Source organism: Cydia pomonella, chromosome 25, assembly GCF_033807575.1.
Source record: "Cydia pomonella isolate Wapato2018A chromosome 25, ilCydPomo1, whole genome shotgun sequence".
Taxonomy (NCBI): Eukaryota; Metazoa; Arthropoda; class Insecta; order Lepidoptera; family Tortricidae; genus Cydia; species Cydia pomonella.
The window spans coordinates 5056729-5083241 of record NC_084727.1 but is presented as its reverse complement, the minus strand read 5'-3'; the positions used below and the strand labels follow the sequence as shown (position 1 = coordinate 5083241).

Sequence of the window (26513 nt, the reverse complement as noted above, 5' to 3'; positions counted from 1 at the left end):
TTATCACATACAATTTTGGCGAAATGGTAGAACAGGGTGCAAAAATAGGTAGAAATGGGTGGAGTTTAAAATGAAAAATAAGTAGATCTACCACTCAATTTCAAGTACATTTTTATGATTAAAAATGTGTATAAAATGTTTTAAATTATTTATAAGTTTTTGATATTGTGACGTGTACACGTGTTTATTAAAGAAATTGAAACAAAAGTTAGGATTTCCATTGTTTGTAGGTAATAAACCTGCTTGTATAATCTGTTTCTTTGGCAAGCTTTCATTAAATCGAATCTAAATTCAGTAGAAATTAAGTAATGCTCCGTCACATGTATTGAGAATTGCTTACAATTGTACCATTTTGAAAAATAGGTAGATTTCAGGCCGAGGGAGGTCGATGGGTAGAACGAAGGCAAAATAGGTAGATCTACCGAAAAGTTGGTAGATGTGACAACACTGGTGGCACAACTACCATTTTTGACGTTTAATTTTTTTTAATGACAAATTAAAAAATTCGTTAGTGACGTAATTTAATTATATTGCCAAGTTATAAGCAGCCAAGTTTTGAAAAAATCAAGTATAAAGTTTTGATAAATTGTGATATCGACATATATGATAGCATAGCAGTAATAAAAAATAAATTAATTAGACACTTCATGGGTGACAATAATTCTGGCGGAGGACAGGGCTCGGTGCATTATTGAATAGAAAGTCTGAAAATTAAAAAAATCTTAGGCTGGTCACACTTTGTGTAGTAGGAATTATAGTTTTGATACTAGAACATATTTTTGATTTTCTGTGCACATGTAAGGTACCCAAGGAAATCAGTTAAATATACGTTGATGTGCACTCAAAGTCAGTTCACATAATTTCTACCACTATGTAAAATACAAAGACATATATAGACATGTTTTGCCAAGATATTTTTATATATTTTTCCTACTCCTCTACTGTTATCTGTCATTTATGCATTCATTAACACGAATATAAGAACATACATAAAAGGTTTCAAGAAAAGTCTATATTTGTCTATTCCTCATAAAAGCTCTTGTGCTTTTAATCGCTATATCGTTACTGCGATTAATGGCTACCAACCTAACAAAACCAAAACGAATACAGTTTTAAACTAAGTGCATTGCTGCCAACTTACAAAATATTCATTTGGTTGCATAGTAAAAATAATTACTTCATAAGTCAGAAACACGCATGTGACACCCGTAATATAGCAACACCCACAGACTACGAAGACCGCTTAGCGTTGCTTGTTAGTCTCCGTAGGCTACGGTGGCCAAAATTGAGAAAAAACTGTCCAAAAATTTAATTTAGCAAGTAGCAAGTACCAGGGCCTCATGAGTTACGAGAAGGTGTCGCTGACCGGCCGGCCGCGGCCCGGGGCGGGCCGGGCGCATAACAAGGTATGCTCGCGCGTCTTGGCTATATACTTTTGCTTTGTTTACCTAAATTAAGATTTATTTTTGTTGACTCGTAGGAAAAATATTGTATGCAACGTTGTATAAGTAGGTCAAAAAATGCTCGTGGCGTATTCCTTTACAATGTTCGCCTACGCCTTCGGCTCCGGCTGACATTGTAACTCACGCCACTCGCCTTTTTTGACCCTTCTTATACAACTGTTGCATACAATACTATTATATTGTTAAATCAAATTACTACTGACCAGTCACTGCACTCCACAGATTTCTTATAAATATTGGTTTTCAGTAACTCGTTACCTTCCAATGTTTGGATTTTATTGATATTTTTAAGAACTTCTAGTTTATCCGTTTCTTTAAGGTGCGTCTACGCTAGACGAACCGAGCACGAGCGAAGCACGAGCAGAGCCGTTCTCGGGTTCGTCGTTCGCGGTGTCAAGCCTGGACGTACAACGAGCACTTACCTCAATCGTAGTTTTCCACAGTGTGCTCGCGGCTTTTGGCTAACATGGACGATATCAATAATATTGCAGCAGCTGCTGCTGTTGCAGCGATTATTATAGCGGTAGTCAGTAAAAAAGGAAAAAGGCCAAGACGATGGGGATCTACAAATCTATATAAAATGAGATCCAATCAACAACACTTGCTAACTATTTTGAGAGGACAAGAAGCAACTGGCCAGTTTAAGAACTTTCTTCGAATGACATCGACGAACTTTGAGAATTTACTACGCTCAATTGGACCGCACATTGCAAAACAAAATACCAGATTTCAGGAGGCTATATCCATTCAGCAGAGGTTGGCGTTGACAATTCTTGGGATATACGAGACCATGCATCAATCTTCTTATTTTTTTTATAGTAATCCTCATGTTTTGGGTCCTATATCAATGGATTATTTTGATATAACTCAATTAATTGCAAGGATGCATCTTCAGTCCACGCGTCCATGATGCTCAGCTCGAGAGACCGACGTCTGTCACTAAACACGTCCAGAAGCGCACTGCGAGCGCGAAGCGAATCCCTTTGTGTTCGTCAAAAAACTGACAACTGGCGGAACTCAGCCGAGCACGAGCGAAACGTTCGGAGCGCGCTCGTTCGAGGCTCGTAAGTCGGTCCACTCTAGACGAATTGTGTTCGGCTCGTGCTCAGCTCGTGCTCGGCTCGCCTAGCGTGGACCCACCTTTACACACTTGTCCTGTTCACGAGATTCAGGTATTAATAAATTCACGTACTTAATTAAAGTTATAGGCAAATGTTAGAACTAGTACTTAGTATCAAAATAGTAATAGTGCACAAACCTACTAAATTGTTTATGACTTGTAAACATAGCAGTTTTTCGTTATACAACGCTTCACGTCAACTTCGCACATTGTCGTAGTTATTTACGAACTTAAATAGTTTGCGGACCACACTCGGTATAGTCATTATTAATATTATTTAAAATAAACCCCTTATAAACCGCGAACAATTTGAATGAATGACATAAATTGACAAAAGCCATTAGGTGTTTTTAAAATCATAGACAATTGTTGATACAACAAGAAAAATTCTGTCAACAATATTCGGCTAGCCAGACTCTATGTATATACTTACAGGTTTCAACTACTTTTTTTAATTTATTTTTGTAAAAATGAATCATATATATTGATCTGTTCTTATACTGTAGGAACTAGTATGTGTAAATTAAGATGGGCAAAAACTTTTTATAATTTATTATATTTCTATAAGTGAGAACCTGTAATTGGCTCTGTAATTCTATTGGAAGTTTTAGATATATCTAGCGCTGTTGGTTTTCCATATACTAAAATAAAATTATGACAATATCTTTTTATATTGTCTTTAATTGTTTTTTTTTTATCTATTTATTAAAGAGCTTGTCACCGAGGTAAACGAACATAACGTTCCATAAAAACAATAACACAATATTCTCACAATTTACTTATTCTATTAACAATAACCTTCGTACAAGCTGCAGTAGCGCCATGACGAAGTCTGGCAAAGTAGCGGCCAAAACGATTTTCTTCTTTATTATCATCAGAAAAATCGATGCAATAATCCCATCAGTATTCTTTTCCAATTAATTTGGAATTGTAAGTTATTTGGCAAAAAAAGAAGCACTCACATTTAAAAAATATATAAAAATGACAATTGTCAATTGTCAATGTCAATTCATTGTCATTGATACTGAAGGCACGGCCGTGTCTTATCCAAAGAGCATATAATCCAGCGTTGCCAGATGGTCACAAAAGTCACATTTTTCGTGACTTTTCGCCTTCTTGTGTGACATGTGCGTGACTTACGATTTTGAGGCAATTTTTGTGACTTTTTAAGCTAGCCGATTTTTGGATAAGTTTAGTTTTGCAATTCGTATTATTTAAGATCGCACCCAAGTTTACTAGCCCTTGAACCCGTGTCCAGACAAGACAATTTTTCGCCAATCTGATGAAATTGTCCGATCTAATCAGGGCTATAACCGCGAAAATCGAAGTTCGTTAATTGCAGCCATTTTTCTCTGTCACTCTAATTAAGTCTTAATGATTTTGGTTGTCGCGGCAGGCCCCAGGCCGTGCGGACGCAAATGCCAATTTGGCTGCCAAATTCAACCACCGATTATTACCGATAATATGGAGGTGTGGACGCAAGAATACAAATTGGTGACGCTAGTTTTTGAGCATTTTTGAAGTGAAAACTTCTTTAGCGGCGCTGTGCACTATTTGTGATCTCGCGACAGGTCACGTGACCGACAGATTCGTGACCTGATCGAAAAACTGTTACAATGTCATTGAAGCCAGTAGACCGCTGGCGCAACTTAAATATTAACGTTGTGCATTTTTAAGTTAAATAATTGTAATAGTTCTGAAGTGTTAAATTTTTAATGTAATATAAATTGTCATGTTTGTGTACGACAGCGCAATAAATGAATATTGTTTTTTACCACATAAATGATTGTACTTTTATACTGATAATTAAAGCAATTCGTGCAAAATTATTCCCTAACCATTCCAAAATATCAAAAATGCACAACGTTATTATTCAAGTTTTCACTTCTGCCGGCACTTGTTGTTGTTGTTGTTTTTTTTATTTTACAACGCTCAAATCTTCCTCGCATTGTCCCGGCATTTTGCCACGGCTCATGGGAGCCTGGGGCCCGCTTGGGGAGCTGGGGACAACTAATCTCAAGGTTTGGCGTAGGCACTAGTTTTTACGAAAGCGACTGCCATCTGATCTTTCAACCCAGAAGGTAAACTAGGCCTTGGTAGGATTAGTCCGGTTTCCTCACGATGTTTTCCGTCACCGAAAAGCGACTGGTAAATATTAAATGATATTTCGTACATAAGTTCCGAAAAACTCATTGGTACGAGCCGGGGTTTGAACCCGCGACCTCCGGATTGCAAGTCACACGCTCTTACCGCTAGGCCACCAGCGCTTTTTAGGGTTCCGTAGCCAAATGGCAAAAACGTCATAAAATTTAAACAAAACAAACATGGGGGGGGGGATATCTATGGATAGGTCTTCAAAAATGATATTGAAGTTTCAAATATCATTTTTTTTCTAAACTGAATAGTTTGCGCGAGAGACTTCCAAACTGGTAAAATGTGTGTCTCCCCCCTGTAACTTCTAAAATAACAGAATGATAAAACTAAAAAAAATATATGATGTACATTACCATGCAAACTTCCACCGCAAATTGGTTTGAATGAGATCTAGTAAGTAGTTTTTTTTTAATACATCATAAATGGTAGGGAACCCTTCATGGACGAGTCCGACTCGCACTTGGCCGCTTTTTTTTCAAATATCACCACGTATCGTTTTACAGCGTTCAAATATCACCATAAAACTAACATTGGAGTATGATGCCAGGTTATTTTCTGATCGAATCGGTCGATTTGATCATCCCGTCTGGGTGCCTCCATTATATGGGTGTTTACTATACTATAAAAACCGGTTTAAAGTGCCAATTACATCCAAACTTTATCAGGACCCGATTTCGGGCCCGAAAAAGAATATTTTTCCGTTTCACGGAATATCAGCACATCGTTAACAATATTTGAAATGTTAAAAATAATTTGTCTCTAATTGCCAAAAATGTTCAACGTTTGATATTTTTGCATATGAACCATTTTTTTACATTTCAAATATTGTAAATGATGTGCTGATATTTAGTGAAACGGAAAAATATTCTTTTTCGGGCCCGAAAACGATTATCATGCCCGAAATCGGGACTGATTTCGGACCCGAAATCGGGAACAGGAATGTAATTGGCGCTTAAGTGCAAGTCAGACTCGCCCACGAAGGGTGGGCAGCCTGGTGACAGACAGATAGACGGACAGTGGAGTATTAGTAATAGTTTTTACGTTTACGGTACGTTTTTACCCTTTGGGTACGGAATCCTAAAAATGTGACTTAAGCAGCAAAAATGTGACTTTTAGGGAAACGAAACGTAACTTATGACTCCAGAGCCCTGGCAACACTGATATAATCACTACGTTCTAGTCTTATCCAACCTCGACATTGGCAGAATCATCAACACCTTGAATACCTTAACCCTTCGTATGCTTAGGCACGGATCCGCGCCAGTTCATGAATTGCGTTAGCACGTATCCGTTCCAAAACTACTATGCTCACATTTTATTCAATTTTGTAATTTACTGCTCAAATAAATAGATTGAAATTAATTTACACCGATTTTAAAAGAACCTACAAACCATAGACAACATCCAATCTCAGTAAAATGTCAATCTGACATTCATAAAAAAATAACGAACTTTAGTCGAATGACCGTTTTCGTGAGTGTGTGGTTGCTGCCTCAAAAAGTCTTCTACGCTTCCAAAAGCAACTGAGAAGGTAAGTGAATGTTATTATTTATTGTTATTTACTTTATCTAGAACCTACATTGGTAACTTATAGTAACTCAAAGATATCCTACATACCTAATTGTCTAATAAAAAACCTGACCTAAAGGTACGGTTGGAAAGGTGTTGAGTTTGTTCGTGTTTTTTATGAATCTGCGAAGTGTGCCGAATTACTATATTATATCAATTTGAAGAGAATTTTATTGTGATTATAAATAAAATCGTTTTTTTTAACAAAGTAATCAAATAAAATATAAAACTCAATAATTTACAGGTGGTATTCAAAATCCACGCACACATACGCAATTAAAAATGGCGACTCGTTAGTGTACGTATACGCGACCGCCATGATCGTTTACTATGCGAGCACGGATACGTGCCAAAGCAAATAAGTGTCGTTTATAATGGCACGGATCCGGGCTTAGGCGTAGGAGTATTTGTTTACTATGACACGTTTTTATATACAGCATGTTACGAAATATGTTGTTTATTTAGATATGATAACAAGATACTGAAGCCTGAATTAGGGTCTCCTTTCGATAATAACAACGTAAATAGTTGAATTTATAATTATATATAGACCGACTATCGATTTGAAAAAGTCGAGTATTTGATAATAGCGGATAATACCATCTGTAAAATTTAATTTAGGCTAAGATAGTTTGATAAATATTGAGTTAGGATTAAAAGGCCTGTTACACTTTACTTTTTTTAGTTTCCTAACTACCATCCTAATTAGGATCCTAACTTTTTTCAGTAGTAAATTTACTTGCTAAATGCGGTTAGACTTGACTAAATTTAGAAACTAACTTATTTAGGAATCTAACTAGGACAAGTGTAACAAGGGCTTAAGTTCTTTCAAATACAGTTCATTATTGTCTACTCATTCATTGTAGACTTGCTTATTTGTTGATGGTTAATTTTTACTCCTGGACTTCCCCAAAGGGACTTACCCAAACCACAAAGACTAAGAATCAACCTAGGGATACTCCCGTAACTTTGGACCCATATGGTAAGGGTAAATCCCTTTGGGGAAGTCCGTGAGTAATAGATTACTATCAAATGTATAAAATATATTATTCATTGCTCGACCGACAGTCATTGGCATCGGAATCACATTTGAACTTCAGGTAATGATTTACTAAAAATGGGTATTCTGATTATTTTAAGACGAAATAGAGGAGAATCACTAGGCTTACAGACGTTTATTGAAATTTATTTATTTACACTTATATATTTATTTTGTAGAAAAAATGACTGAACCCGAGAACAGTAACTGGTCAGTTCCAATACGGGCCCTTGAAGTGGAACGAACTCCTCAAGGGAGCCTACGGCTTCGGGACGAGGTTCTGTTAGAGAGAAGTGAATCGGGAAGACTTCGGGTTTGTATAAATCGATACATAAATGTAGAATGTTTCTGATTTTGGCTAAAATACTTATTATAAATTATTGTCTTAAAATATTCCTACTAGGTATTTAGAAAGTAAAATAAAAAGAAAAGAAACCGATATATAAATGTCCCTGTTGTTTTTTTCTCCTGAATTAGAACACCATTTAGCCGCACGGATCCGTGGCTACGCAGATACTAGTTTGTTTTCATCGCACGGATCCGTGCCTAAGCGTTTAATAGATTTTGGTTTTTACACGGATACGTGCTTCAGCAAATACAGTTCTTTAAAATGGCACGGATCCGTGCTTCAGCAACACCTTAACATTTAATTTACACGCACACATGTAAAAGAAAATTGGTACGAAAAATGTTATAATTCCACTTTTGTTATCAAGCGATTTTCTTTATTTTTTCTAACTAAACTATAGCAGTACAGCTTATTTTTGGAAAGCATATTATATCTGGTTGTCGGTTCATTCGTTTCCACAGAGTAACTATAGTTGCTAGATGTCAAAATAGGTACATGAATAAGACACAATCGGCTAAATCATACATTTTTCAAGTTTATTATCAAAAATGAAATATTTTGGAATAATAATTGTCATTGAAATGAATTGCATAATGTGCTATGTTTATCCAAGTTTTGAAAAAAACAATTTTAATTAGTAGCTGTCAACAAAAAATCAAAGATAAGTCACAATTTCTAAACATCGGTCGATGCGATCTCCACTCGCGTCATCTCGCCGCAATTGAGGTGTCAAATTGTGAAACCGGTCCCGCATACGAGGGGTTAATGGAGCCATAACACGAAAGATTGATTGATTGACGTAGATAATATATCGTGAATAATAAAACTCTCCAAAAATTTTATTTTGCATAGGTACTTTCATCGTTGTTAATGGAATTTAAGGATTCGTGTTATTGCTGTTTGCTGAGGCCTCCGGACAAAAAGTTGAAGATGTCATATACATGCCTCGGAAAAACAGAAATATACGCAGAGATGCTCAAAGACTGCTTTGAAATACAGGTAAGTAAGCAATTATTAAATTTTAATAATCTTTCTAATAATATATGTGTAGCAAATTGATACTTTTATACTGGGATAGTTTTATACTGCCAAACTACCTTAGAATTAAGTTACGTTTTGAAATAAAAGAAAAGTTTACTGCCAAGGACGATAATGTCGATATTCGAAGTCGTAACTCAAGATACAAGCCTGCAGACTGACTGATTTACCAAGACTTACCCATTGACCCACCATATCCTTCATTTACGCCTCACTAATAGAGCTAGAGAATCTCGGACCAATTTTCCGATATTATAATTCCGGAATTGAGACCACTGAATATCGAAAATTCCGGAATTGGGTTTATGTACTTTAATTTTAAGATTTTATTACGTTTACTACTGACAACCTATAGTAATCTAAATTGTATTTTTTTATTTTTATTTAATGCATGTTAATTATAAGATGTTTGTGGAGCGTAGACTAGTAGGGTTGCTGAAGGAAGAAGCCCGCCGATAGCACGCGGGATGCTCGAAGATTCAAAGCTTGAACGCATTGGCTGAAGACTGGAAACCTTTACCGCATACATGTTTGGGAGGTTAAAAACACATACTTTTGGTTTTAAAAGAACACTGGGCAGTGTTGATTATGAGTGTAGAAAGTGGAATGAATGTGGCCGGACCTGGCATTTATTTATAGGTGGGCCACGCCCATTTGTCACGTGGGTGTTAGATGCAGAGTTTCCTTTATTAGCCAATCAGCTTACACTATTACATTTACATTTATGCGGGATTTAGGTGTTTTCTTTATTGTATGGGCATTTTATACTTAACCTAAGCATTTGTAAAGCTTATACATCTAACACAGTAGGTAAATTATATACCTAAAGACAAATGAGACAAAAAATAGATCAATAAATTAAAGTGTAAAACAGAACGTAAAACTAAAATTTATACAACTGATTAACTTAAGAGCTATATGCGACAATGTTCGAGTTTCTTGCCGGTCCATATTGTGATACTGTCCTCCAATTGAGGGGGGATTTAAATCTTCTCGGGTCAGAGGTGTAGGGTTCAATTCAATTCAATTCAATTCAAATATACTTTATTCATGTAGGCCTAGCAACAAGCACTTATGAATAGTAAGACAGTATTACATATAATTATCTTAATCTAATTATCAGAGCAATTTATTGATGTTGTAAATATTATTCCATATATAATACTAATGAATATAATTCATAGATCAAATTTAATACTAAAACTCACAAAATATAGTCATACAAAAAAAAAATGTATAAAAAATACTAGTCTAGATTGTTTCTAGAATAAATTCTAAATGTCAAACAAATATAATAAAAACAACAAAGGAAATACATGCATTGGAATATCCATTTCATCATCATTATTCAAATATAATAAATAATTAATCATTTCGAATCACAATTAATCCCACGTTGTTTTATCATTCATGTAGTCTTGTGTGGTATAATAAGCTTTAGAAATAAGTTTACGCTTTACATGATTCTTAAATTTATTAATTGGAAACTCAGTAATATGGTTTGGAAGTTTATTATAAAATCTCACACAATTACCCATGAATGATTTTTTAATTTTATGGAGCCGAGTGAAGGGCACGGCGAACTTATGTTTATTTCTAGTATTCATATTATGAATGTCACAATTTTTCTTAAAATCGGCAATATTTTTATGCACATACAGAATATTCTCATAAATGTATTGACAGTGCACTGTCATGATGTCAATTTCCTTAAATTTATCTCTCAGTGAGTCTCTATGGTTCATTTTATATATTGCTCGAATAGCCCTCTTCTGCAGAACAAAAATGGTATTTATATCTGATGCACCACCCCACAGTAAAATACCATATAACATAATGCTATGGAAGTAACTAAAATATACTAATCGAGCTGTTTTTACATCAGTTAACTGACGGATTTTGCTTACTGCAAAAGCTGCAGAACTCAGTCTATTCGAAAGAGTAGCAATATGGGGACCCCACTGGAGTTTAGAATCTAAAGTTATACCAAGAAAAACTGTACTATCAACTAATTCCAATTCCTCATCCTTCACAATGACACTTGTTTTTACATGCCTTACATTACTAGTGACAAACTTAATACATTTAGTCTTATTCTCATTTAACAATAAATTATTAACATTGAACCAATTTACTACTTTTGAAATAGCATCGTTTACATCATTGTAAGCTTGTTGCTGTCGTTTGACTTTGAAAATAAGTGAAGTGTCGTCTGCAAACAATACTATATCATGGTGGGTCTTTACAAGGAATGGCAAGTCATTTATGTAGATAAGGAACAGGAAAGGTCCCAATATTGACCCCTGTGGTACACCCATAGAGACCAATGACCCCGGTGATCGCTGTCCATTCACATCGACCCTTTGTATTCTACCATTTAAGTAGGACTTAAGTAAATCCAGTGCCGCTCCTCTAACTCCATAATAGTGTAGTTTCCTGATTAATGTTTCATGACAAACGCAGTCGAAGGCCTTAGACAAATCACAGAAGATACCTATAGCATCTCGTGACTCCTCCCAGGCATCGAAGATATGCTTAATTAGCTCAACACCAGCATCGGTTGTCGAGCGACCCCGTGTAAAACCAAACTGCTTATTATGCATTAAATTATTGACGTTAAAATGTCGTACTAATTGAGAAAGAATTAATTTTTCAAAAATCTTACTGAACGTTGGTAGCACAGATATCGGTCTAAAGTTAGTGGGGTCAGAGTTGCTACCCGATTTAAATAAAGGAGTTATTTTACTATGTTTCATTAAATCAGGAAAGTCGCCGCAATCAACACTGTTGTTAAATATAATTACTAAGTCAGGCGCTATAATTTCTACTAAGGATTTGACAGCATGGACAGAGACTCCCCAGAGGTCATTCGTTTTTTTGACATTAACCGAATTAAACGCCTTTACTACATCGGAGGTACAAACACGTTCAAAATGAAAATCTCCACAACACTCTGGAGCGTTATCTTTTAATAGAGTAACAGCGGATGAGGGTGATGAATTTAAATCCTTAGTTGTGAAAACTGGTACGTCAGTGAAAAATTTTTCAAATTCTCTAGCTACTTCTAAATTGGAATCTATAATTTTGTTATCAATATTTAGTTTAAAATCATTCACTCTGTGTTTCGAGCGACCAGTCTCCACGTTGATTACTTTCCAGGTTGCTTTAATAATGTTGGGACTATTTTTTATTCTTTGACTTAGATAATTTCGCTTAGCTATATGACAATCTATTTTAAACTTTTTCGAATATTGCTTGACATGTTCTTTAAATTCATCACTCGTGTTAAACCGCCGTTCCTCATACAAGGCATACAGTGCACGTCTTCGTTGATGTAAGTCCGCAGTAGCCCACTCACTAAAAACTGATGCACCACTAACTACGACCGATTTTGAAGTAAATATCGCATTATAATGATCCCTGGTTGGCAATGGTTAGAGCCGTGTAGCTTAATTTGATGTTCATAAGCGCATTGTAATATGCCTACTTGAATAATAAACTCTCTTTAACGTGACGAAACTACATTATGAGGGGTTATTAGCCGTAGCTGACAAAAGTCTCAAGTCTAGCACCATTAACCATCGATTTTTTACTATTGATACTTACATGCTAGACTTGGTTTTTTTAGCATTAGAAAAATTTCAGATCTTGTAGCAGCACATCAACAGCCCAAGTCTATGAGCCATTACTGTTATTATTTTACACTTGATAAAAAGGCTCATCCGGCTGTAATGAATCGCTAATAAAATAATTTTAAATATTTAGCCCATTTGGTTCTTGATAAGGCTTGAGTTTTGGGCACTAGTCGGAAATGCACAAAAGGTAATAGTTATAGATGAATACTTTAATACATAGAACACAACCTTAACTCAGGAATAAATAATCATTATAAACACAATAAATGTCCTTACTAAGATTGGAATCCCAGGACCTTAGTCTTCGTAAGCACAACCACTACCTACTAAGCTAGGCAGCCATTATATTTAGACATTATATAAAATTGGGCATCAAATGGTTTGCTAGTATCCGTAGTTTCCCCAAAAAGTGAATAAAAGTGATCATAATAATAAGATGCTAAAATAAGAGGTGCAAAGACGGCACTACTCAATGAATTGATATTTCTTGATTAATAATACTTCAAAATAATTTCTATTGTAACAATACTTTCTTTGATGAATGTAAAGTATCAGAATTTCAGTTTATTTTAGTTTTTTTTATTAATAAATCGAATAAAAATATGGTGAACCCCAGTTCCGGAACCAGTTCCGGAATTCCAGTATTATATTGTCATATGTGGTAAGCAGACATTTCTTTTTTATTGTCTCTAATTAATACAAAATCATTTTTTTTTAATCTGATTTTTATTGAGGCTTTGGACACTCTAGGTGAATATGTCTGCCTCAGGGGTGCTTTCATAGTTCCCTACGCAAGGGAGACATCAATAAAGTGGTATACACTTATTGCTTTGTCTGATAAAGGCCCTGCAACCAACAATTGATCTGTCCATTGTGCCCAAACTACCAAAAATTCTTTTACTCTGTCTGAATACCAGACCCAGTCCAAAAATACATGACACAACTCATCAGACTTCTGATTGAGAAATCCTTTGTACCTCTAGTCTAGTGGCTTACAATCCTAATACTAGTAAAAAATACCTTTGATGAAATTAAAATAATTTTTAATTGAAACAGAATTAAATTTGTTCTGTATTGTTTGATTATGGAACAAAATAAAATCAATTCCTTGCTCTATGTGAACAAGACTTATTCTTGGTGACATGATGTAATCCTCTTAGAACCATAGCGCTCGCAGTAGGATTTTCCATTTGTTGCGACTACTTTCAGCTCTTTCCAGCCAAGTCCAGTTGAGTCAGCCTCCTTCTCGACTGATCACCTCCATGTGTCATATCTGACATATTTTTATGTTCAATTTATTATTTCAGTAACCTGGAACTAAATTTCTGTGTATTTACCCTTAACTCAATTTAATGTATACTTGACATAAAAATAAAATAAAATAAAATAAAATAGCCTTTATTTGCGACCCGTTCTTTCTGTGTTGCATGCTAAACACTTGCAAGGAATAACATATAAACTGTATTCAAATATAAAAACAGGTAATAAAATATTATTATACATGAGATTTTTTATTTTGGGATCCCCTTATGGGTATAGGCCTCCTCCAGTTTTTGCCATGCATCTCGATCTTGGGCTAGATAATGCCACCCCATGCCGGCAGTTTTCTTTATGTCATCAGCCCAACGCTTGAGTGGGCGTCCTGAATATCTCTCACCACTCCCTATATAACTACCTATACTTGATATAACCTTTGTTATTCTTTTTGAATTCACAACACCCACATCTTTCTATGTTTTGGTTTGATATAAGTGTCGCGAATAGGTATAAGGAATGTAAAAATTAAACGTGTAAATAGATAGCTGTAATTTCTGTATTTTTTTTGTTGTGTATTTTTGTGTTTTTATAAATTATTTCCATGCCTCATTTGTCTTAATAACGTGTAATTTACTGTGTTAGTCATAAGTTTTACAAACTAGGTTAAGAATATACTGTAAATACCTTATTATGTAATAACGTGCTCTGATTGGTCAATAAACAACTAGTACACTCTGCACCTAACACCCACGTGACAAATGGGCGTGGCCTGACTATAAATTGATGCTAGGTCGGGCCAAATTCATTCCGCTTCCCACATTTACATTCAATACTGACACTACCCAGTGTTCTTAAACCAAAAGTATGTGTTTTTAATCTCCCACAACACTACCCGGTAATGGTACTTGGCGGTATGCGGTAAAGGTTCCAGTCTTCAGCCAGCGCGTTCCAGCTTCGAGTCTTCGAGCGTCCCGTGTGCTATCGACGGGCTTCTTTCTTCAGCAACCCTACTAGTCTACGCTCCACATCAATGGTCCTTCGAGAGCCGGATGAAGAAAGAAACAAGTACGCGCTGAGTTTTAAGTAAATTTTACTTGACTCAGAAAGAAGAAAGAAACAAGAAACACGAACGCGCTGAGCCTAGAAGTACGCTTCGGCTCAAACCTTTACCCCTACCCATACCATACCCCACCATACCGGCTTGCCGGTCGGACCGTGCTGTGTTGTAGGTTTTTCCTCCACTCACGTGTCCTGGCAACTTTCGTTGCATGTGTCACACGGTGATACCAACACACTGCTTTCGAACGCTCTAGGCCTTGCACTTAGCCATTGCGGGAGATTCAGTGCACCGAGGGATCCACGCTTAGGGGCACTGACGTTGCGCTCTGTGACGTCAGCGCATAGGCGTTAGGCAGGTAAATTGTATATAGTTAGGGAACCCCGCGTGTGAACAAGAAAGAAGAGGATGTCGGAGACAGGAAGATCTCTACGTCCGCGCACGCGCCCGGGCCCGTCTGCCCCCGCGCCTACCCCGACCCCGTCGCCAGGTGAGACTACCTCCGGCGGGACAAATACGTGGAGCAAAGGCACCAGCGGCAACCAGAGAACTAGTGGAGATAGGGAATCGGTGCGTAACTCTGAAAACGATTTAGAAGATACGGTTATACCCCGCAGTAGGTCGAGTACGCTAGTCAACAAAGACGCCGTAGTCGCACCGCCGCCGCCGCGCGCGCCGTCCGTTCGCGCATCGAATGGAGACCGCGAATCGGTAAATAGGGATCGCGATAGTCAGATAACCGTGTTGATGGCCGAGCTGGAGGTCCATAAAGCCGCTCTAGCCGTCGCCCAGACGAAGTCCGAAACTGCCAAAGTACGGCTGCAGATTGCGCAAATAGAGGCGCAGTCTGACGGCGGCAGTGTCGCGGCTGACGACTCTGAGCGACGAACTAGAAATTGGGTAGGACGACATGCTAGACCACCACACGAGATCGCGAACGACGATAAATTCCCTCTACCGAGAGAGACCGCGCCGCCCGCCGCCGCCGTCGACCGGCCTAGCCGACCACAACCGCGATTTTACGAGGTACCGCATAGTAATTACGCGCCGATCTTTCACAAACCGCCCGAGTTACCCGCGTTTTCAGGCGATATAACGGAATGGATCGCTTTTAGAGCGGAGTTCGAAGACTCCGCCCCCATGTTTAGTGCCGTCAACAACGTGAGTCGGATTAGGCGCGCACTCAAAGGGGAGGCTCGGACAGCCGTAAAGTCGATAATGTACACAGTTCAGGATCCGTACGAAATTATGGAGGCGCTAGAACGGCAATTCGGCGACCCGGAAGAGATAGTACTCACCGAGTTGCATAATGTAAAGCGTATGCCGCGATTGGCCGAGGACAACGGCAATATAGCTTCTTTCGCCGCGCATATCGCTAACGCCGTCGCTACCATAAAATCGTTACGGCAAGATAAATACCTACACGCGCCTGAACTTGTAAACAAAATCGTGGACAAATTAAATCTGATAGTGCGTTACGAATGGGCAAAGTATAGGCAATCTAATAGCGGAACTCCCGACTTAGTCGCGTTGTCGGAGTTCTTGAGCGAGATTAGTGTTGCGTCCAAACGCGTAAACCGACATAGGCCGTCAGCTAGGTCGCGTAATACAGCGAACGCAGTTTCTTTCGGGCACGAACCTAGGCGATCGAGCGACACTCTCGCTAGGTCTCGCGCACCCGCGTTCTCACGTGACAGTAGCACGGACTCGGAATCAGATATCCGCGAAACTCACACACGCAAAGCGGATAATAAAGCGTGTAATAAATATCCAAACAGCACATCACGTTATACTGTAGATACGGCGACTTCTGAGCGCGGATCTAGGCGATCGAGCGTAACTCTCCCGCGATCTCGCGCCCCCGAATCTACCCGTGATAGTAGTAGCAGTAGCAGTAGTGGGTCGGAGTCAGATACCCACGAAACTCATACACGCGAGGATGAGTATAAATCGCAAAATAAAAAATGTCCTACCGTCGCGCTCGCGAAACACCGCGACAGTAGTCAGACAAAACCCGCGCCCTCCGAATCTAGACTCAGCCAGGAATCGTTAAAATGTACTCCGCCGCGCAATACGTGCCCTATTTGCGAAAGGGAACATACGATAGACACGTGCGCACAGTTTACGGCGGCAACGATTCCAGAAAGGTGGCAGCTAGTAAGGGAGGTACGGCTGTGTTTTAATTGTTTAAAATCTGCGCATCGTAGGTCGGGTAAATGCCAATACGTCGCGTGTGGCGTCGGCCAATGCGAGGCAGGCCACCATAGGTTATTACACGGGTTGAGCGCGGCCGCGCCCGCGCCCGCGAACGGTAATAGCATAACGAGCGCAGTGAACACAGTCGGTTTCGCGTCGAATAAGTCCGCGGTAATATCGAGCGTTAGTAGTGGCGAGGGAAACACGTCCTTCGCGGGGGGGAGCGAAGGCCTCCAAGACCCGCTTAAGAACGTGCCCACCACTCCGATATTACCTACCAAGCGGCAGATAGCGTCAACATTCGACCGAAGCAAACCCGCTCAAATCGGAGCAACATCTCGGTGGGCGGTAAAACCCGAACGTAAACGCGATCATAAGCCGCGATCTTCTATAGTACGAACGTTCGCGCCAGTCGCCGGCGACGCCGCGACAAGTCATACTCGACAACGCATGTCGAGTAGGTCCGTTCGCTCAAATAGGAAAACTAAACGTGAATTCGAGTACCTGCCGAAGGTAAATCGTTTTTCCGAGTTCACGCATTTGGTTCGCGTCACCGCTAGAGTTCTGGTTGTCACCGAGGTAAACAATGCCAAAATGCCATATAAGAAAACGGATACAGAGGTAAACAAGGGGAATTTGATCTTAGCCGAGATATCGCTGATCAAACGGAGCCAATACGAAGCCTATCCAGAAGAGATTAAGTCCCTGGAAGCTGGGCATGCGCTGCCGAAAAAATCTCCGCTAAACAAGATCGCAGTAAAGCTAGACGAATTTGGAGTCATCGTGACAGACGGCGGAAGCAAACAAGTACCCGTCCTACACGCCAAGGAAGACTTCACTAAGCTGCTGATCCACCACTTTCACACTCTGTGCCGCGGCAATCACTCGTCCTTAATTAACGAGTTGAAAAGTAAATTCCATATAGTCGGACTGCGCGGTAGTATTCGTTATCGAAAATATAAGCGCCAATGGTGTCGGACCTGTAACGGGGCCAACCTCAAGGTTCCCGTGGGCGACTTACCATCAGAGAGGCCTCGAACGAATCCACTGCCATCTACCGCTGCAGCTACAGATATAACCGACTCTCATCACAACCAACAGAAATTGCACGTAGGCGCCAGCGTCATGATAAGCGACTGCTCCGTGCCACAAGGTACATGGTCTAGAGGCGAAATCGCACAACTCTTTCACGGCCCAGACGGCCACATAAGAGTAGCCATGGTACGCACGCGCGCAGGTGACGTCCGCTGCCCAGCTTCCCGGCTTATTCCTGTACGCTCCTCTACGAGTTACGGTGCTCACGCACGAGGGGGAGAACTGTCGCGAATAGGTATAAGGAATGTAAAAATTAAACGTGTAAATAGATAGCTGTAATTTCTGTATTTTTTTTGTTGTGTATTTTTGTGTTTTTATAAATTATTTCCATGCCTCATTTGTCTTAATAACGTGTAATTTACTGTGTTAGTCATAAGTTTTACAAACTAGGTTAAGAATATACTGTAAATACCTTATTATGTAATAACGTGCTCTGATTGGTCAATAAACAACTAGTACACTCTGCACCTAACACCCACGTGACAAATGGGCGTGGCCTGACTATAAATTGATGCTAGGTCGGGCCAAATTCATTCCGCTTCCCACATTTACATTCAATACTGACACTACCCAGTGTTCTTAAACCAAAAGTATGTGTTTTTAATCTCCCACAACACTACCCGGTAATGGTACTTGGCGGTATGCGGTAAAGGTTCCAGTCTTCAGCCAGCGCGTTCCAGCTTCGAGTCTTCGAGCGTCCCGTGTGCTATCGACGGGCTTCTTTCTTCAGCAACCCTACTAGTCTACGCTCCACAATAAGGATTAAACCAATTAGACATGATCAGCAAAAGAGTATATCAACCTTAAAATAAAATAAAAGTATATTTTTTTTAATAAAAGCTTTTATTTAAATGCTCTAAAAAAAAGAAAATAAAATTTTCCTTTAAAATTTTCATCATCAACTTATAACCTCATTATACACAATTTATATGTTCATAAAAGCTTGTCGCGCGATTTAATTGTATAAACAAACTAGTACCTCTTTAATTAAGTAACTTGATCTGCTAAGTTTAAATTTTCAAACATTTTAATTTAATTTAATACTTATAGGTACTTAAACCTCGCGACAAGCTTTTATGAACATATAAATTGTGTGTAATGAGGTTATAAGTTGATGATTAAAATTTTAAAGGAAAATTTTATTTTCTTTTTTTTAGAGCATTTAAATAAATAATAATAATAATAATAAATATTGTAGGACATTATTACACAAATTGACTAAGTCCCACAGTAAGCTCAATAAGGCTTGTGTTGTTTTTTTAATAAAAGCTTTTATTAAAAAATGATTTACTTTTATTTTATTTTTTACTTTTTAGTTATTTTGAGTTACTCTCAACAATCCCTTTCATTTGATACGCATATTGTAGAAGTGCATTAAAAATAACTATTCCGCCATCTTGGATGTTCCGCCATATTGGATTTAGAATAACGTCACATATTTTTTCGAGTTACCGTCAACAATCCCTTTCATTTGATACCCATATTGTAGAAGTGCATTAAAAATAACTATTCCGCCATCTTGAATGGTCCGCCATGTTGGATTTAGAATGACGTCGCATAATTTATCATGCATTGTCATCCAAACTAAACGTGTATACAAAATTTCAGCTCAATCGGCTGAAGATATCTGCTTCAAAATTGAGTTGCAAAATTCCACCCGAACAAACATACATACATCCCGCTATCCGGTTCTATATCTACTTGGCCTGCAACTCTTAGTTTCCTGGCCTCTATACCATTGTTTTACAAGCAGCAAAGTTGTTGTTTAACAACTCATGTTAATATTGATAGAGCAAGAGGGTTCCAAAATTGAAATTATGAAAAAGTGGAATCTCCCAACTTGTTAGTGTTGTTTTAGATTAGTGAATATCATGTCCCTTTTTTGATTTGAAAAATAAAATTTAAACTTATTAACCTCAGTTATAAGCACAATTATTATTATTATTATTTTATTTATTACATGCACACAACCATCGTTACAGGCTATCCTAATTCGACAATATGGAATTTGACACACAAACGAAAATAAAAACATAGGTATATAGTACATAGATTATTACAAATTACAGTAACACAATACATATAGCGTGGCCCTTGTGAATTCGTTCGAAGAACAAAGAAACAAATCTAACTCAATCGCTACTCGATTAAGTGTCCGAATTGCGCGCGTAAAGGGGGCCTGCCGAAGGCGTTGCGTTCGAGCGCGTGGGTCGGCCAGCAGGCTCGGCCGCCGCCGCCGCCACACATACCGATCTGGTACGTTCAAACGCACCTCTGCCAGGACTCTTAAATATATATGAAGCTAGCCCCAGTTCCCTTCTAACTTCTAGTTTATTGTATCCTACGATTCCTAACATGAATAATGTAGGATACATTAACGCATAAAAAGGGTGTACTCCGTATAATTTTAAATATATAAACCTAATAATTTTATTTTGGATACGTTCCAACATCAGCCTATATTTGGCCTCGTGTGGACTCCAGGTGGCCGCATTACCTTCTAAATGACTCCTGACTATTGCCTTGTACAATACACGTATCGCATTAATGTTCGTAAACGCATGAGACTGTCTCATTACAAACCCCAGATTTCGGAAAGCCTTATACTCAAACAATATGGTCTCGAAAAGGAAGGTTGGACTTCAGCAACACCCCTAAGTCTTTCACTTCGCACACGCGCTGCATGGGTGTCTCTTCTAACACATATTGGCAGCAAAGTGGATTTCGAGATCTGTAACCTATACGTTTGACTCCATTTAACCATCCGATGTATGTCCTCTTGTAATTTAATACAATCAGAGCTGTCATTAACTCTGCCTGAATACATAAAACTGATGCCTGTAAATGTGTAAATGTATCCCTATACATTTACACATTTACAGGCTGTGGAAGACTTAATCGAGAATTGAACCTACTGTTCCTGACCCACTTCTTTTAGTATAACTCCAAACTAAATGACTGCTTGATAGGATTATTTACTTGCAGCTAACATTGTTAAGTGATGATGAGTGTGGCATCTGCGAGGTGTGCGTGGGGCGGCTGCGGGACGCGAGCGACTTCAAGCTGCAAGTGCAGCGCAGCCAGGCCCAGTTGCGGGCGCGGCTGAAGGGAGGTCTACAAGTGAAAGGTGAGGTCTAGAAAACTTAACTATTTTTTTATCAAACAGATATGTCTGCCAGCGTTACTTTTTCAAATTAAAGGAAAAAACATTGCTTCGGGCAAGATTCCAACTTGTGACCTTCTGAATATAATAAATATACTTTATTTGTTTAAAATATGGTACAATGAGATGCTAAGGATAACATATATCGGGTTATTCCCACTAGTTACCAGTGGTAACTGCTGGGATTTTTTTTCCCACCACTACTGGGATTTTATTTTCCCAGTAGTTACCACTGGTAAAAGGTGGGATTTTTTTTCCCCAGCAAAATTTGATTAGCGTTCAATACTAATAAAAACAGTCTAAATATAGAGTGCTGTAATCAATAATTAATTAGTCGAATTAATTATAAGTTAATTACTTATTAGTTGAATTATAACTTGATTGATGATGAAAAATAATCAAAAATAGTAGATCTTTGACTGATTTGTTTGTTCCTTCGTATAATTGTGACGTTATTTAATGAAACGGACCTTATTGTCGATGGCGCTTACGCCATTATCAGCGATTCCCAGTAGTTACCACCAAACCGAGTTGGTGGTAACTAGTGGGATTTTTTTTCCCAGTAGTTACCAGTGGTAAAAGGTGGGGAAAAAATTCCCAGTAGTTACCACTGGTAACAACTTGGTGGTAACTAGTGGGAATAACCCCATATATCTGTACTAAAACATATTTTGCTAGTTTAGCATGCAAATGTACGCTTAACTTAATAATTATCTAACTTCTACTTAATATTATCTAACATGCAGAACAGGTCATCTGTAGATTCTGTAGTATAAAACATCTTTGTTTTCAGCCAACGATAAAGTTGTGGTTTATATGAATTAAGAGGGAGATCCTTTAACATTATTTGGAAGAGCATTAAATATTCGTATACACATAATAATAACTATTTTTCATGAAAAGGGCACTACTGGGAACAAAATCTATTACAAGTCGGTTCGGGTTTCTTGTGTTTCTATGATTCAATCACTGGACCAATTGTTATTAACCAACTGAGCTACAGAAGCTTAGGCGCTTGGCACACTTAATCCGATTCGCGCGTCGTGCGAGCGGAATTTCGCTATAATACGCGCAAGTCCGCATAGCATTGTCTCGCTTAAACATCGTCCCATGCGCCTTACCATTAGCGTGCGCATTTTATCCATTGCTTCCATTTTGTTTGACTAAGGGAGGCGCATCGCGTAGCGACATCTAATGAAATAATGTTTTATCTTAATGGCACTGAAGTCTCAAGTTATATTGAGAATTAGTCAGTAATCACCACTATGTATGTATGTATTTTTTTAAGTATGTTAGTACATACTTAAAAAAATTGAAATGACAAACGATTGGACCGCTGTTCCAAAAGGTCGACAGTTCGAATCTAGCCCGAACTGGCCCAAAGTGGTGATTTTTTTCATTATTCCTTTAATTTAATAAATGCAAGATTTCTTAAAGAAGGGAGGATAATTTGAGACCACTTCAATGAAATTTAGTAGTGTTTTTTTTTATTTCAGAAGAAGTACCTTCCGTGAAATCAGAAGAGTCAGATGACGGAGAAGCCGAGCCACTCATACGTAAGTTATTAAGTTTAATGTACTCGACTCTTTGTTTTTGAAGTGAAAACTTCTTTTACAGTACACATGGCGCTACTTACCCGCACGCGTGCGGGAATGAGCACTTTCCGTGCGTATGTCGAAACTTTAAAGAGCCATATGTACTGTAAAACGTTGTACGATACACGTGCGAATAGGTAATTCGCAACTCGTGTCGATTTAAAACACTCCCTTCGGTCGTGTTTTAATTTATCACCACTCGTTGCGAATTTCCTATTTTCTGCACTTGTATCGTAAATAACTATAGCGTCGCTGTGTACTTTTGGGGAAAAAATGTTAAACTCGCGTCAGGTCACGAGACCGTCAGATTGAAAATTCCTAAGACGGACACGTGACATTGTGGTGACGTGCAAATTGAATGTCACCGAAGCCTGGTTACTTTTGAAAAATCGTATCTCATTCAAGTGTGACATTTTTTTATTTTCTTCATAATCAAAGTGCTGTCATAAGTTCATAACGGTTAAAGAGGTTCAATCTTTGTTAATTGTGTTGTATTGTATCTTTGTGTTGTTGGGTGTACACGATTTATTTATTTTTATTTATTTATTTAAACTTTATTGCACAATACATGAAGAGTACAAATGGCGGACTTAATGCCAGAAGGCATTCTCTACCAGTCAACCATGAGCCAAACCGAAAGATCCTAATTGGTGCAGGGTCAGAATACAGAGTAAAATGACAAAAAAAATCACAAAATTATATAAAATTATACGTACATAAATAATATGATACATAAATATACATACATACATATATAAATATATACCCATTGTGAAATGATTGTAGATACTCAAATTTTTCCTTACCAAAAAGTTAAATAACAGAAAGTAAACTTTCAGTATGATCTAAGTACAGCGCTTAAGTTTATTTCAAATCAAGTTCACGGAGAGAATTAATTCTGAGTAAAAAACACTTTTTTGTTACAGTCACAAAGATAGAAGTAGAATACACTAAGCCAGAGACAAAATTCACTAAAAAGAAACAACTGGCAAAAGAAGAGATCGTCAGCAGCGATGAAGCGCTGTATGCGAGCCAGCCGTGTCCCGCGTCATCACACCGCGAGCCGAGCCCAACCAACAGTGTGGAGGAAGCGCCTGCTCTCAACCCCACTGGCCGCGCTGACCTACAAGACTACACCTGCGATACTTGCCGCAAACAGTTTGCAAAAAAACTAAATTTAATCAACCACATGAAAGTACATAACAAGGGCAAGATTTACTCGTGTGAAGTTTGTAACAGTGAGTTTAAACGTTTTAAGCAATTAGTCGTCCACAAACGTGTTCATAAAGGAGAAAAGCCTTTCAGCTGCGAAATATGTAACAAGCGATTTAGGGAGACGTCGTCTTTAATCGTTCATAACAGGATTCACACAGGGGAGAAACCTTTCAGTTGCCATATATGCAACAAAAGTTTTACACAAAAAAGAGGTTTACTTAGTCATAAACTAACGCATGCGGCGGATGCGGCTAAGGCTTATACCTGTAGCATGTGTAACAAAGGATTTACACAAAAAGGAAACTTATTAGCGCATGTACGTGTGCATACTCGTGAAAAACCATTTCATTGTGGAATATGTAAAAAACAGTTTGGCCAACAATCTTCTCTTATTCATCACATGCGAACTCACGTGGAAGGGAAATTAGGAAGAAACTACAAGTACGCTTGCAAACTTTGCAACAAGAATTTTAAATCATTGTTCACATTTAGCTGCCACGAACGTATTCATAATGGCGAGAAACCTTATATATGTGAAGTATGCAACAAGCAATTTACCCGGAAGGATCACTTAGACAGGCATAAATGGCTCCACAGTGGGGTGAAACAGTTCTGTTGCGAAATTTGTGGAAAACAATTTACAGAGAGATCTAATTTAAATGCCCATAAAGTGATTCACTCGTGCTCTGCGCCGGCGCGCCGCCGTCGTCGACGACCGAAGTGCAGTCGGCGTGATGCGCAGTCGACACAAACTACCGATGATCGTGCGTCTCTATCATCAGATCAGCTGGTCCGCTTAGTACCAACCAATCAAGGCGCGCCGCCGACCTAAATAACCTCGGCGTGACGCCGGCACAGCACTCCTAAAGAACGTATCGATGACGATGCGTTCTATAGAAGTGCACCACGAACTAGAGTCAGATCACAGGCCAGTCGTTCTGAGACTAGGTCTAGCCCCCAGTAACCCACCGAATACCAGGACCGTAGCGGACTGGGAAAAAGTGAAGGCAGGCCTCCTCAAGGCAACCTCTCACATCACTACGTCCCCAACCATGACCAAACAACAGACTGACGATGCGATTGACCTGTACACTAGCCACCTCGCCTCTGTACAGAGAGGCCTCAAGGGAGGTTGCAGATGACGACATACATCGCCGCCCCCTCCCAGAGAGCCTGAGGAGACTACTAGGTAAAACGCAGCTCTTAGACACTATTCCCGATTCCCGTCTCCTGAAAATCGGCGTTCCCTAAGGGCCTTGCAGAGAGAGGTCAAACTGGGCGTCGCCGTTTTCAGGGCAAAAGAATTTGACGATCTGCGAGGGAATGTTTCGCCGAGTCACTTAGCGTACTGGAGGCTGGCGAAGTATTTCAAAGCAGATCAAGTAACGACAATACCCCCACTATACAGACCAGGTCACCCAACACCAGCTTTCGAAGATGAAGAAAAGGCAGAGTGTCTGGCAGAAAGTCTGGCAGAACAATGCTGCCCCAACACTAAAACTATCGACCAAGACCACATCACGTTCATCGAATCTTCCGCCGAAGAGATACTATCCTTCCCCCTACTTGACCCCCCACTACGCCCCGTAATGCCAGACGATCTCTTACACACAAGAAACCTGAGACCCCGGAAAGCCCCCGGACCAGACAACATCCCAAACAAAATCCTCAAAATGCTACCCGAACCTCACATCAACCTACTTACCGACATATTCAACTCAGCCCTTCACAATAGTCACTTCCCAAAATTTTGGAAAACAGCCACTGTCATCGGAATCCCCAAACCGGGGAAACCAAAAACGGAACCAACCTCATACAGACCCATCAGTTTGCTGAGCTCCCTGGGGAAACTCTTCGAAAAGGTCGTCCTGGCTCGCATCCAGACCTGGTGCCATGAGGAAGGCATCCTCATCCAGGAGCAGTTTGGATTCCGTTCCAAACACTCCTGCGTACACCAGGTCCACAGGATCGTCGAGCATGTCTTGGACGGCTTTTCTCGGCTTAGTGGGTTGAAGACGGGAGCGATCTTTCTGGACGTAGCGAAGGCCTTCGACAGGGTCTGGCACCCTGGTCTGGTATACAAGCTATACCGGCTAGGCATGCCAGACCGTCTCCTTCACCTCGTGGGAGACTTCCTGTCGGAACGCCAATTCCGCTACAGAATAGAAAAGTCGCTCTCGTCTCAACACCCCATCCGAGCAGGGGTTCCCCAGGGATCAGCACTCTCACCATTACTCACTCTACACAAACAACATCCCACGCACACCTCCAGTACACCTAGCACTCTTCGCTGACGACACAGCACTCTTTTACACACACACCACTCTGATCCGCAAGAACCTCCAGAGCGCCATCGATTCCCTTGGGGAATGGTGCAAACTCTGGAGGATCGAGGTGAACCCGGAGAAGAGTGCGGCCATCATCTTCAACCCCACGCAATTCACAAAGCCCAACATGACACCAATAACACTCCACAATAAACACATCCCATACAGCACCAAGGTCAAATATCTTGGTGTCACACTAGACCAAAAACTCACCTTCAGGCACCACCTCAGACAGGTGAAA

General features: G+C 39.3%; 1 protein-coding gene across 1 annotated transcript; it reads left to right on the top strand.

Annotated features, from left to right (window-relative positions):
• The first annotated feature begins 8462 nt into the window (after nucleotides 1-8462).
• On the top strand, nucleotides 8463-25764 carry LOC133531648 (zinc finger protein ZFP2-like). Its single transcript, XM_061869986.1, has 4 exons — nucleotides 8463-8693; nucleotides 20958-21099; nucleotides 22632-22691; nucleotides 23657-25764. The coding sequence occupies exons 1-4, from the start codon at nucleotides 8565-8567 to the stop codon at nucleotides 24775-24777; spliced, it is 1452 nt and encodes a 483-aa protein (XP_061725970.1). The 5' UTR covers nucleotides 8463-8564; the 3' UTR covers nucleotides 24778-25764.
• Nucleotides 25765-26513: the final 749 nt, after the last annotated feature.

Bases quoted from the DNA above. Each gene is read 5' to 3' on its own strand.
- LOC133531648 (XM_061869986.1), top strand. From the start codon at position 8,565: ATGGAATTTAAGGATTCGTGTTATTGCTGTTTGCTGAGGCCTCCGGAC. The intron at 8,694-20,957 runs GTAAGTAAGCAA...ATTTACTTGCAG, and splicing joins AAGACTGCTTTGAAATACAG to CTAACATTGTTAAGTGATGA. The intron at 21,100-22,631 runs GTGAGGTCTAGA...TTTTTATTTCAG, and splicing joins GGGAGGTCTACAAGTGAAAG to AAGAAGTACCTTCCGTGAAA.